The sequence below is a fragment of the Glarea lozoyensis genome (genome assembly GCF_000409485.1).
Source record: "Glarea lozoyensis ATCC 20868 chromosome Unknown GLAREA13, whole genome shotgun sequence".
Taxonomy (NCBI): domain Eukaryota; kingdom Fungi; phylum Ascomycota; class Leotiomycetes; order Helotiales; family Helotiaceae; genus Glarea; species Glarea lozoyensis.
Genome location: NW_007360987.1, coordinates 1,289,883 through 1,302,266, shown reverse-complemented (window position 1 = coordinate 1,302,266; position 12,384 = coordinate 1,289,883). Strand labels below are relative to the sequence as shown.

Here is a 12,384-nt window from a genome sequence, read left to right as displayed (position 1 = left end):
TTATTTCTGGTTTTTATATTTGGTTTCTTGTAAGATGGATGGAGAAAGGAGGGAAGGAATTCTGTATATAGATAGGTGATGCGGTGTAGTGGTTTGAGGAGACATCCTTTGATGGCATTCAGCCTTTTTCCCGACCTCGCTTTACTTTTGTAGGGCTGATGGCAGGAGGGGGGTTGTGGTGGCCTCTTGGATGGTGGATGTGTAGATAGGCAGTTGTGGTAGTAATAAATTTCTTCCTCCATTGATGTTGGGTTTTTGGTGATTATGTGATTAGAGTTAAGGATTGGGTTGGGAGGTAGTGGTGGTGAGAGGTGTTGCAGATGGTGGGATGTGGTGGTAGAGGAGGGGGAACTGATTGGCCACGACAATACCTCGCTTGTTTCATCTTACACTACCCCACTACGCATCGTGAGGTTTGAATGACTCTGATTTTTCGTGCATATCGAGTCCAAGAAGGTATAGAATCAAGACCAGTGAGTTATGTGAGTCATTCTTATTGCATTGTGGTGATGGTAGTGGCGTTGTGGAAGAGTGTGATGATTTATTCTTTATTTTTGCTTCTTGAGAATTTTCTTCTTGAACCTTTTTACATTCTTACATTCTTCCACACTGCACTTTAGTATCCAATTCTTGTTTCGTTATATGTTGAAGCTGGCTTCAATTTTTCTATACTTGTTATTATATTTTTGATCTCGGGCTTTGGATCGTACGAAGAAGAAGATTAAATTTGCGCTTCTAGAGGATATCACAATCAATTTCTGGAGGACTTCCAGGTTTTAATTTACAAATTGAAAGTTGGTTTTACCAGGATGAAGTGTTTTTTGTATCGGGTCTTGGTTGTTGGATTTTGTTTTGGTGGTGGAAGTGCTTTCGAGTTATGGCATGGGGAAACTACAAGAACTTCGACATCAACACCCTCAATTTCATCACTACCGCCTTCATCAACACTATCAATACTCTCGCCTTCCACCTCAAATCCCCCCTCATCCTCCTCACTATCCTCACCATCACCATACTCAAATCTCCCCTCAACCACCGTCTCCTCCAAACCCCCATCAACCCTCACACCACCAACCTCAACCATAACCCCACCACCATTCCTCTACCACTCAACCCTCCTTAACCTTGACCCCTCCCTCATCGACCCATCAGTGATCCTCGAAGCCTCACAAATCGACCAAACATTCCACCAAAAATGGCATATGACAACTTATTACACCTGTCTGCCGCGCGCGGCGACGATGAGATGTGGTACCCATGAAAGGGTTTTGCCGGGTGGTGATGAGATCGCTGGAGCGGTGTCGAAGAAAAGGGGAGGGGTGGCGGCGTGGTTGGGTGTTGCGGTTATGATGGCTGTCGGAATTTTATGATGGATTGGGAGGGGGATGGTGTGGTGGTGGAATGGCGGAATGTTGAGAGGAGGTCGATGATTTGGAGGTGGGTGTTCGAAGATCTTAGGTGTTGGTCGGGAAGTGAGGTTAAGACGGGTGCCGTTGGGGATCCGGAGTGCATTATATTGTGTAATGCAAGAGGTTTCCTGGTCTTTTGATACCTAACTGCGTCCAGATTCTATAAATTTGTGTTCTCAGTAGGAAAGTGCATTTACTCTCTATACTTCATCATACTTGGCTCCCCTTAGATTGATTTTAATGGGTTCTTTAACACGACTCGTCCTTGGGACTGAAGCTTTGTAAGTGTCCAGTGTTCATCTAGACTGCCACTTCGTGACCGGGATGTGCTCGTGGCAATGTAAATTCGCTATATTGAATGATGTGACCGTGTTGGTCCAGGAAAGAACCACGAGGACGAAGACGTCGACGTGACGTCCCCGTTTTTTACCTCCTGTTCAGGCGGTATGAGAGATCAACTCATCGAGTAGAATCCAGTCATATCTAGAGATGGGGCAGGTTGAACTTAGCAAGTACGTTGTTGGTTTGCTTGTCAGGTTCCACATCAATCTTCGACGGTTAGCAACGCAAAGCACTGCCTCTCAAACGATATAAAAAGACTGAAAAGCTCCAGGATAGCTTTTCCACTCTTTCGCCACGACATCGCCGTCCATGATCCCATGTATGTAGGCATCGCCCACCAGCCTGACATCCGCTGAGACTCCTACCATAACTGCCTCACAACCTGCGACATCGTTGGTTTCTGGAGCCCAGACACGTTGGCAGCATTCATTTAGCACGCTGGTGCTTTGTGGGCGAACTATGAACGGTACTCGTAAGCCACCGAAGATGCATACAACATCATCGGTTTGCGTGTCGTCGGGCCCAATGCCGATGTAGCCTTTGGAAGTGGTGAAGAAACAACGACCACGCATGGTTTGCATGAGACGCTTATGGTATGCGGAAGTTGTGCTTTCTTCTTTACTTGAAGGTCCCGGGGTAGCAGTCGTTGAGCTCCCCTTGAAGGACTCCGTGTCGCTTCGAGTATCGCACTTCTCTTTTTGATGAGGTGCTAAGGTGTGGTCGCAATGTTCGTGATCAGCAATTAGTGTTGTTGCAAGTGATTTCTGAAACTCTTCGCAAGTAGGATTATAATAATGTTTGTAGAGCTCGCCGTTCGAATGACCGAGGGATTCCTGCATAGGAAGCCGAAGGTACAAGTCTTGGGCATGTATACTGTACGATCCGCCGAGAATTTCGGCTTCGCTAAAAATCCTGGTTTCTTTTATCGTGTCAAAAAGCATTCCACTTGCATGAAGGAATTCGTCGCTGGAAAAGCCGTCGAGTGCCTGGTATTTGGACTTGGAACAACCCCATACTATATGGTCAAGACTATCAGGTAGCCCACAGGAAATATTCGAGGCCACAAGTGGACCACGAATTGATCTTGGTATTGCATATCGAACACTTTGTCGCCAATCTGGAACCCATGATGGTAGCAGATGAGGGTCTTCATTCCTGACTGCAGGTCTTGTTGAACATGCCACTTGTAAAAGGTGGCTAATGCAATCCCCATGAAGGTTTGTAAATTTATTCTCCTTTATTTGCAAGGCTCCATAGAGCATAGAAAATTGTGCGAATATCAAATAAACCTCTTCCAATGAAGAAAAATAGCCGATTCTTTTGAGGATATGGTCGAATTTCTTTTCCTTGACAACTCGAAGAAGCCTTAAGACGTGCAGCAGTGCGATAACACGGTCTCGGTCGTCGAGGCAGCCAAATCTGTCAGCATTCAACATTACATCGACCGGGTTTTGCATGTGTACCATGTTTTGACCCTTACAGAGCAAAGTTGCCTCCAGCAACTTTACAACACGTTCATCGACAAACTGTCGCATTATGTTTAAAAAGAGCAATCTCGAACAACGAGTGTCCAAAGTCCACTCTAATGTAGAGTTTCCGCAGTGAAGAGTGAGGTTTTGTGCAAAGGTAATCTCCTGGATAATCCATCGGCGAGAAAAGTATTTTCGCTCAAAGAACTTCTCGAATACATGGCTCATGTGAACCTTGTCAAATTGTGATAGGATGGGTTTAAATCCATCCTCGATCATAGTAAATGTGCTCTGTCCCCTGTGACATATTGAGTCTTTGCGTTCGGATGAATGATGCTCCTTGTCATGATTTACGAGCCGGTCAAAGATCGCTTCGAGCAGGGAAAAGCATATATTTCCATCGTTTAATTCGGACTCTGGGCCCAACCACGCATGGACTTCGTCCGCTTGGTAATAAATACTGTGCATTGTCTTGACTTGAAATGTTCGCTCTGCCAGATCCTTTTGGTTGATACAAACAGCGTCAACCCACAAGACTCGTTCGCTGGTCAGATCCCTGACTTTACGAAGAGCTAAGTCTAGATTTTCGGTAATTTCGATTTTGTTTCCATCCAAACAATGGAGTATGCGATTAAATATCGGAGCCCCCCAGGTATATGAAAGTGCGGCGTATTGTAGGGAACGAATAGTAAACTGATTAGCGTCAAACCCATCGTGCTGAATGAGGCGACCTTTTAAATCCGACTCGTAAGTAGTGGAAGGCTGCAAATGGATAAGTCTGATACTTGTTGGCTGGAGTTTCCATGTTCCACTGAAATCTTCCAACGCCTGATCTTTGGCGAGAAGCGCCAGCATTTTGGAGTGTTGTCGATCCGCTTCACCCTGAGCAAGGGCAGCTTCAGTTGTTGCCTGAGTTGCTGCCATGGATTGTCGAAGGAGATCCATTACATTATTTATAGTGTTTTGCCTGTTGTCTGATGCCAAGTTTTCTTTGCTTTGCACAGCGTCTTCATAATGTCTTGTCACGTTGGAAGTTTCCGCCTCCGCCATAAAACCATCAATAGTCAAATTACTCTTGGTAGCGTTACCCCCAGTCTTAAGCCCGTCAAGAAAGTTTTTAGACGCCATTTTTGACAGCCACAGAAGAGGTGGGAGTTCCTAGGAAATGAGTTGTGTATAATAAGAAAACGGGTAAGAAATTCAGCACGTGCTCGTAATAACAAGATCCCAGGATATCACGTGACTATCTAATATGCGCTAAAACAAGCTCCAAGAATTCATCCCAAACCCCTTAGAGATACCAACGATATTGGCCACCGATTATACTACTTCGCTATCAAACTAGTCTTGTCACTTATCGGAGCAGTGTGCATCTTAATCCTCATATGAATTGATCGTACGAATCGATCACACCACTGTCAACTGACCGCAGAATCTTCGAAAACGCTGGCGACGACCTTAGGAGTACCCTCACACAATGTATCTAGACGGCGCAAAACTTAAAACATCAACTGCGACGATAGAAGTATCGAGATCTTATCAGGAATCAGTGAAGAAGAAGAAATGTTTGAGAATATCGATAATTGTGTTCGGAAACTCTATGTTTGCAGAGCGTAGCTAGTAAGTTTTGTACACAGATGTTGACAAGATTGTCAAGAGCTTTTGGCAAAGGAGAAAGAGAAGTTAATAATTACGGTACAGAAATTTCCCTGAAAGTAAAGAGCCGGAATTTCTGAGCCTGGGCCAAAACTCAGTGTCTACCACTTGGGTCAAAGGCTTCGGACCCTCAATGCCAACCGGAGCTATCCCCCGTTAACTATCTGACAGAGTGTATAGTTCTTGTTTCCATTACGTACGAAGACTTGAGTGAATTTAAGAGTTAGCTAGCGATGTCCTCAAAGTGCGATTCGTTTGACGAGATGGCATTGAGGTAACGTTGATTCTACTCTAATTCTTGCATGTCAGCTTTGTGTCTACACGCATTATGCTTGCTCAAGAACCTTGGGACTGTTAAATAAGAACCAGATCGAATCATTTTACTATAGGTCACAGCTCGCGAAAGTGGTCTGAAATGGCCCAATTTGACAAAAAGTTCAATAAACCACAACCAAGCGACCCGAGATGCTTTATTACTAGGCACCAATACGAGCTCAGTCACGCGGAGAACAGCACGAAATCGTCCGTAAGTCTGGATCCTGTGCTCTCAAACCACTGGATTCGCCAATCACTCGGTGTTTCCGAGCCTAGAGAGAGCTTTGAGGCTAAATAGAGGTCTCCATGCGCGATCGTAGTGGTCAGTAACCCGCCTCCACTAACATCCCTACTTCAATGCCCAGAAAAATTTGACAAAACGTGTCATTGAGCTCATCCCTCTCTGTTTTAAATATGCTCACCGTCGATTCCAAAAATAAGTCATGACAGAGCATCCAGATCACTCCGCAAACGCTTTTCTACAATTTCATTTCTCTGCAAAATTAAGCGCACATATTGCAAGCGCATATATTGCCTGCATACAAGGCAACTGCGAAACCCAGGTTGTCATTTTGCCGATGCTCTCACTTCATTTATACATCGAATAAACACTCATCTTACCTTCTTTATATTGCTATACTACCAAAACGACTCCTGGAGACGTGGCTTAGTCGAACCATATCCAGATAGTAGCATCTGTCGATCCTTCGCCTCAATTACTACCTGACATGCATCCCCGCATGAATATCCTTACCGCCTTACCGCGAAGTGAGCCTCCAGGCAAGCACGATTAGCACATCGAATTCGATAGTAATAATATGTACCTGGGATGGCAATTTATGTTCATATTGTTTCTTCGTGATTTCCTTCCCTCGGCTGTAAGCTTCAAAGCTCATCTTTTATGGTAGGTGCTTTTCATGGTGCTTTCAGGTAAGAACATTTCTTTTCTCTGCGTTGTTTGCAAGAAGTTTCTAGTATCTTGTTGTGGCCAAAAGATGCTCTCAGCATCATTTCTCGTATTTATTTGCGGTGTCAGCGCAAGCGCAATCTCAAGGGCTACTGGTGGAAGTAGTCCATGCGGAATTCTAGCACAAAAGTCTTCTTCTGGTAAGCAGTTATCCAAAACGCCTATTATATTTTGAGTTAAAATCTGATGGAACGCATAGGTACGACCACCGTGACAGCAAAACTCGCATATGAATGCCTTACCTCGATTCCAATCAACAAGGATGCGGCAGTGAAACTTGTTGAATCTATTCTTCCGTATGTAGAGTGGCAGTCAGGTTCGTCTACTCAATGCTCATCTTTTCACTAGGAGCTAATAGTTGAAGATCTGGAGTACCTGGATGACCCACCAAAAGGATACCAAGAACCCCCGATCGATGTGATAGGAAGTCTTAAAGAGATATTACGCGAAATCAAGAAGGGCGGATATGATAGTGAGCACGAATTTCAAGCAGAACTTTTTCAGACCTTCAACGCAGCCCACGATGGACACTTCCGATTCGTGCCAGATTTATTGAATAGGGTGGTATTTCGAAGGCGAGTACAGCTCGTATCAGTCAGTAGAGATGGCATCGAACTCCCAAAAGTATACGCGAAGAGTAAGTTAATCTTCTCCTGAGGGGGACTGTGCTAAGTCTTATAGATGATATTTACAACTACACCAAGTCAAACACTTTCAATGCCTCTGCAATCACTAGGATTAATGGACGGGACGTAAATCGATATTTGGAGGACATTTCACAGCAAGGATTTTTACAGGATCCAGACGCCCTATACAATGCCCTGTTTTACGAACTCGCGATCGACGCCCAATATGCTAATATGCAATATACGGGCGCATTTGCTGGGGCTGGACGAGCTGGTATGACATATCAAGGAGCGGAGACGAAACTAGAATTCGCGAACGGAACGTCGAGAACGTATGAAAATTATGCAGAAGTGATAGGAAATTGGAGAGGAGTGACAGACGGCCCTTCCGCCTATGAGAAATTTTGTACTGGGCCCAAAAACTACGATCCAGCTACCGATGATGAAGAGTTCATGTCTGGAAATGTCGGATATGCACATGGATACCCAACACCAAAGGGCATCAGCTCTGATAAACAGATTTCGGGCTACTTTCTGGATGACGATCCGGCATTTGCAGATGTTGCGGTGCTCAGTATGCTGTCATTCGAACCACTTTACCCTGCCGAGTTTCAAAACGTGATCGAAAGATTCATCTGGGACGCCAAAGCAGCCGGAAAGAGCAAAATCGTGATTGATCTTTCCGGAAATGGCGGAGGAGTCATTCTCAACGGTTACGATGCCTTTCGGCAATTCTTCCCACAAACGGTCCAGGATGGATTCTCTCGTTTTAGAGAGCATGATGCCTTCAATATCATGAGCAAGCAGATTTCAAACTTCACGTCAGGCTTCTCCCTAGAATCAGCAAGTACTACTCAAGTAGTTGCTTCTCAGTCTGTGCTGGACTATCGGTTCGATCTCAACCAGACGAATCAGAATTTTCTTACTTACAACGATAAATTCTCACCACAGAAATTTCGCAATGATGAGTATACGAGTCTGCTAAGATGGAATCTCAGCGATCCGCTGTTGACAACGAGTTATCAATATGGACTTGGAATGGCCATCACGGGTTATGGTTCACGGCAGAATTACAAGCAGCCATTCGCCGCTGACGACATCATCATGGTGAGGTTCGCACTTCATTCTTGACGTCTTGCAACTAATTTTAACAGGTCTACGATGGGTACTGCGCTTCAACCTGCGCCATATTCAGCGAATTCATGCGCACCCAAGGCCACGTGAAATCCATCGCACTCGGCGGCCGACCAAACCGCGCACTCATTCAAGCAGTCGGGGGCACCAAAGGAACCAACAATTATCCATTCTCTTATATTCTCTTTCTCGCCAATATCGCCCTCTCTACAGCTACTCCCGAAGAAGCGAAACTCTGGAAAAGTGTCAAAAGTCTAAGTCAATTGCCATTAGATAGAAGTTCTGACAACTCAGTCAATGTGAGGGATATGATCCTCAGAGATAACATCAAGGATGGAACTCCAGCACAGTTTCTGTATGAAGCTGTAAGTATTCCCCAACTCCTCGCTGTCGTCAGTTACCACTGACTTTATTCTTAGGCCGACTGTCGACTTTTCTACGAGCCAGAAATGCTACGCGACGCTCGTGCGATTTGGAAGAAAGCTGCATCAGTGGCCTGGGGCAGCGGGAAATGCGTGGCCGGTAGTCTTCCGCATAAGCAGGAGACTCATGCGATGAGGAAGCGGAAAGTGGAGGAGATGAAGTTGGCAGCGAGAAGTGAGAGGGTGCCTAGAGAGTTTAAACCGCCGAGTAAAGTTTTGGAGGGGTTCAAGAGACCTGTTTTTGGCAAGAAAGTACCTTTGTGAGGGGAATTATTTAGAAATCTTTTTTTGATGATCAAAATGAAGCATTTATTTTCTGTAGTATATCTTTTTTGTGGTATTTAGGTAAGGTATTAAGTCAACACTTTTCTATGAGAGTGAGAATACTGGAGTGAGGCGTGTTCGATTTCTGAAAGTTAATCGAAATTCAGCCTAGGGGTGTCGGCATATACATTCAATGTTCTATTTGAGCTATGGCTGAGACTGTTCTAACTCACATTAAATCTTCTATCTTTATTCGCTTATTGTTTGGTTTCGACTTTCCAGACGAGGCGTGTCATGTGATGTGTCCTGGTGTATTGTTTAGGAATGCGAACCTTCCCAAAAGCTCAAGTAAAGCACAGGGTATAGTGTTGTTTGGGACCCTGAAAGGCACAGATCTGAGTTGAGAAATTGAAGATGTTGAACAAAGAAGTATAAATGTAACTTATTCACACGTTTTGTGAACCACCTTTGTTCTAAAATGCTGTAAATAACTAATGGTACTGTAGTTGTGTTTAATCACAAAGGAAGAGACAAGAGCACCAGTCTATAAGTAGTAAGGTCTGTTTAAGTGTGAATCCTACAATCAAAGAAATACACATTTACATAAACTCAAGAACTTCCCCTTCCTTTCGAATTATCATTACTACCAACTTCAAAACACTCCAGATCCAGCTTCACCAATTCCACACACACCACACCACAAACCAGCCAGCTAATTCCCCATTCAAAATGGAATTAACTGCCCAAGAAAAGCGCGACTGGCTCTCCATCCCAGCGCAGCCACTTTCTGACGAATTCCTGGCCGAGATTTTCCATACCCATCTCAAGAGTGATAGCGGTCCAGTTCAATCGGGAAATATCCGGGCATACTTCGGCTTACCGATTCAGGCTTCTGTACGTATGAAAAAGACGGAAATGGTGTTTACGGCGGAAACGCCGCTCGGGACGGAATTTCCGGGGCGGGTGTCGATGGACAAGACGATGAAGCCTGGTGAGGGTGTTAAGCGGGATTCATAGATGATCTTTGGGGATGTGGGGATGGGAGCTCTAGGGGTAAATTCTTCAGCGGAAGCGATCTACTGAATCAATAGAGATTTTTCGGATAAACTGAGACACTGACTTTTCATTAATTCTCTTGGTTTCTGAGTGATATCCACTTCTTGAAAGAGAATTGACACTCACACAATCAACCATGAATTGTGAAACCCACTTATACACAATATCTTACCTACTAGATAAAACTCTACAAACATCAATATACACAAATACTTTCACTCTAGCATTCACTCTTATTACTAAGGCCTTAGTCCCACACGACAATTGCGAGAGATTACGATACACTTATTATCAAGATCTCAATCATTAAACGATGAGTTTCAAACCTCTCAATTATTGACTCATTTTAACCTCTTAAGTATTGTCTCATCTCTCCACGTCTCTAGCAAACTAAACACACTCCCACTCTTTAAACCCCATCCTCGCTCATCTCCCCCACATCCAGCAGCGCAAGAAACTCAACTCCCAACGTTGTATCCACTGTACACATCACCTCCGTCCCCTTCATTCGCACATCCACACCATCAGGTAAAGTAAAGAGGACTAGGAGCTCCGTTGATTTGCGTGGTCCGCTCACATTCTGCAAGTGATCTATGAAGAATGCGGCGGAGAACGGTTGTGCTGGGATGGATAGCCAGAGTTGCTTTTGCTGGGGCGTTAGGAACATGGTTTGTTGGTGGGAGGTTGTGGGGTATGTTAGTGGACTTGTAGATATTGAGGTTGGGTGGGAAAGGAGTTTGGAGTTGAAGTATAATGGTTTGGGCTTTTGTAGATGTTCATTGTGTTAGAAGGTGGTATTCACAGTTAAACATACTGGATAATAAGGTAGATGTGAGGACATGTACCTTCTCCTTGTGTGATTATGCCGGTTTAGTATTATCCCTTAATGATATTTTTTACGAGGTGATTCATACCACAAGAACACAAGAACACATTGGTGAGAAAGCTTCTGGGGACATCAATGTTGTCAGTCATAATTTCGCAATCATAATCTTAACCTCTCAAGTAACCTCTCCCCTCTCCGCGCTACTCGATAGCAAAACACTTTGCTCCTCCCCACCACCCAGCCGTATCTTCCCTCGTCCCCTAACACACCCCCTCCCCACTAGCACAAGACCGACTACCCCACCACCAACAAAAACCCCCCAAAACCCCCCAAAAACCACTCCAACAACCCATCCAAACCTCAAAATCCCCCACTTGCTCCCCCAACAAAGACCCAGAAACACGATTTTGAACGTCTGAAAGAACCAAAAACTCCACGATATGAGCGCTAGTTTTCCTGAAATCCTGAATGCCAGCGCAAGGACTGTATCAAGGAAGATGATGAGGAACAGTGCGAAGATTGTGTGGTTTATTGTTTTTTGGCTGGTGGGGTGTAAGAAAGAGAGTTCTGTAGGGGATGGAGAGGGGGACGGACATATAGGTTTGTGAGACATGGGTTGAGGTTATGAGTGTATGGTGGGTGGAGTAGATGGATAGTGAGAGGAGAGAGAGGACCTGGATGACAGATAGGATTGGTTGGATGAGAGTGTAATGGTTTGCTGTCACAACCCATTCTCTAGATCTGGGTGTTTGTGGAGTGATACCCTCATCTTCCTCGTCGTCATGATACGGCTGGAAATTATATTGTAATCCATTATGAAAGGACATTTTGAATATCCACTAGATTTAAAGTGGGGGTTGGGGATGACATTGGTGAGATATACGAAGAGGGAAACTACTTTAGGAATGAGATGATGACTCCATGTGCCAACATCACGTAAATGTTAGGTCGTGGCGAAGTGTTTGGAGATGGATAAGCGAGGGCTGATCTAGTCGGCTCGACCTGACCCAACAGTTGAGTTGGAGAAGGTCATTCTCTTGAGGTGCTTTTGAGTACCATGTAAGCGCCGATGAGGAATGTAGGTAGCACTGTTAGCGAAATAGAGGAATTGAGGCAATAAGGTACCAGTTGTTGGTTGGAGTGTTGTGTCACACAAGACCGAGGCGAAGCTCAAACACCAGACCCGAGTCGATCAAAGACTCAGCTCTCTGTGAACGACACCGACTTCCCGTCAGAGACATCAAAAGCAAAAATGAGATCATCATCAAAGCTCAAATGAACCAAACACAAATTAACATCTGCAAATCTCCTTAAATTCACAGTGACTGACCTAAAAAATATTTTAAATCAAGCAACCCACACCAAATCTACCAAAACAAAGAGAACCATCTCCGTCCAGACACCGCAAAATCGGGTCATAATCACACAAGAGGTATCTATCACCACCATACTCCCCAAACCAACACCTACCACCGAACCGCCACAGCCAACACCGGTAATCCCAATCAAACGGCCTCAGCTCCCCCAAACACCTAGACCCGCCGCCACCCACCGCCATCCTGTATGCTAACACCAGATCTGAAACCTTTATGTCTCCCCATTAAAGCGCCTCCTTCCTAGACCGGAAGTAAAGAATATAAAATAAATAATCATCTCGCGATGAAGTGAGCGAAAAAGAGTGCTCGTATAGATGTAAGATACACACTTAAACCATCTCTACAAAGGAAAGGGAAGAAGATACAAAAACGCCGAAGTCTCAACACCATTTCCGGTATCCCTTTTCTGAGTTGTCCCCGTTCTGTTTTCCGAGTTGTACGTGCTAGAAATGTTATGTTATGTTGAATGATCGTGTATTGAATGAGACATGAGAATTGAACAGCACTTTTTGAAAAGAATGT

General features: G+C 44.6%; 4 protein-coding genes across 4 annotated transcripts; 2 read left to right on the top strand and 2 right to left on the bottom strand.

Moving 5' to 3' along the window:
* Positions 1 to 781: 781 nt before the first annotated feature.
* GLAREA_10383 (uncharacterized protein) lies at positions 782 to 1,084 on the bottom strand (the record flags this gene model as incomplete). The annotated part of the gene is made up of 1 exon (XM_008080433.1): positions 782 to 1,084. The coding sequence occupies one exon, from the start codon at positions 1,082 to 1,084 to the stop codon at positions 782 to 784; it is 303 nt and encodes a 100-aa protein (XP_008078624.1).
* Positions 1,085 to 1,990: 906 nt separating this feature from the next.
* On the bottom strand, positions 1,991 to 4,348 carry GLAREA_10382 (uncharacterized protein; the record flags this gene model as incomplete). Its single annotated transcript, XM_008080432.1, has 1 exon — positions 1,991 to 4,348. The coding sequence occupies one exon, from the start codon at positions 4,346 to 4,348 to the stop codon at positions 1,991 to 1,993; it is 2,358 nt and encodes a 785-aa protein (XP_008078623.1).
* Positions 4,349 to 6,186: 1,838 nt separating this feature from the next.
* Positions 6,187 to 8,604, top strand: GLAREA_10381 (ClpP/crotonase; the record flags this gene model as incomplete). The annotated part of the gene is made up of 6 exons (XM_008080431.1): positions 6,187 to 6,298; positions 6,358 to 6,474; positions 6,523 to 6,795; positions 6,840 to 7,891; positions 7,939 to 8,283; positions 8,338 to 8,604. 6 exons carry the CDS (start codon positions 6,187 to 6,189, stop codon positions 8,602 to 8,604), a joined length of 2,166 nt encoding a protein of 721 aa, XP_008078622.1.
* Positions 8,605 to 9,333: 729 nt separating this feature from the next.
* GLAREA_10380 (uncharacterized protein) lies at positions 9,334 to 9,621 on the top strand (the record flags this gene model as incomplete). The annotated part of the gene is made up of 1 exon (XM_008080430.1): positions 9,334 to 9,621. The coding sequence occupies one exon, from the start codon at positions 9,334 to 9,336 to the stop codon at positions 9,619 to 9,621; it is 288 nt and encodes a 95-aa protein (XP_008078621.1).
* Positions 9,622 to 12,384: the final 2,763 nt, after the last annotated feature.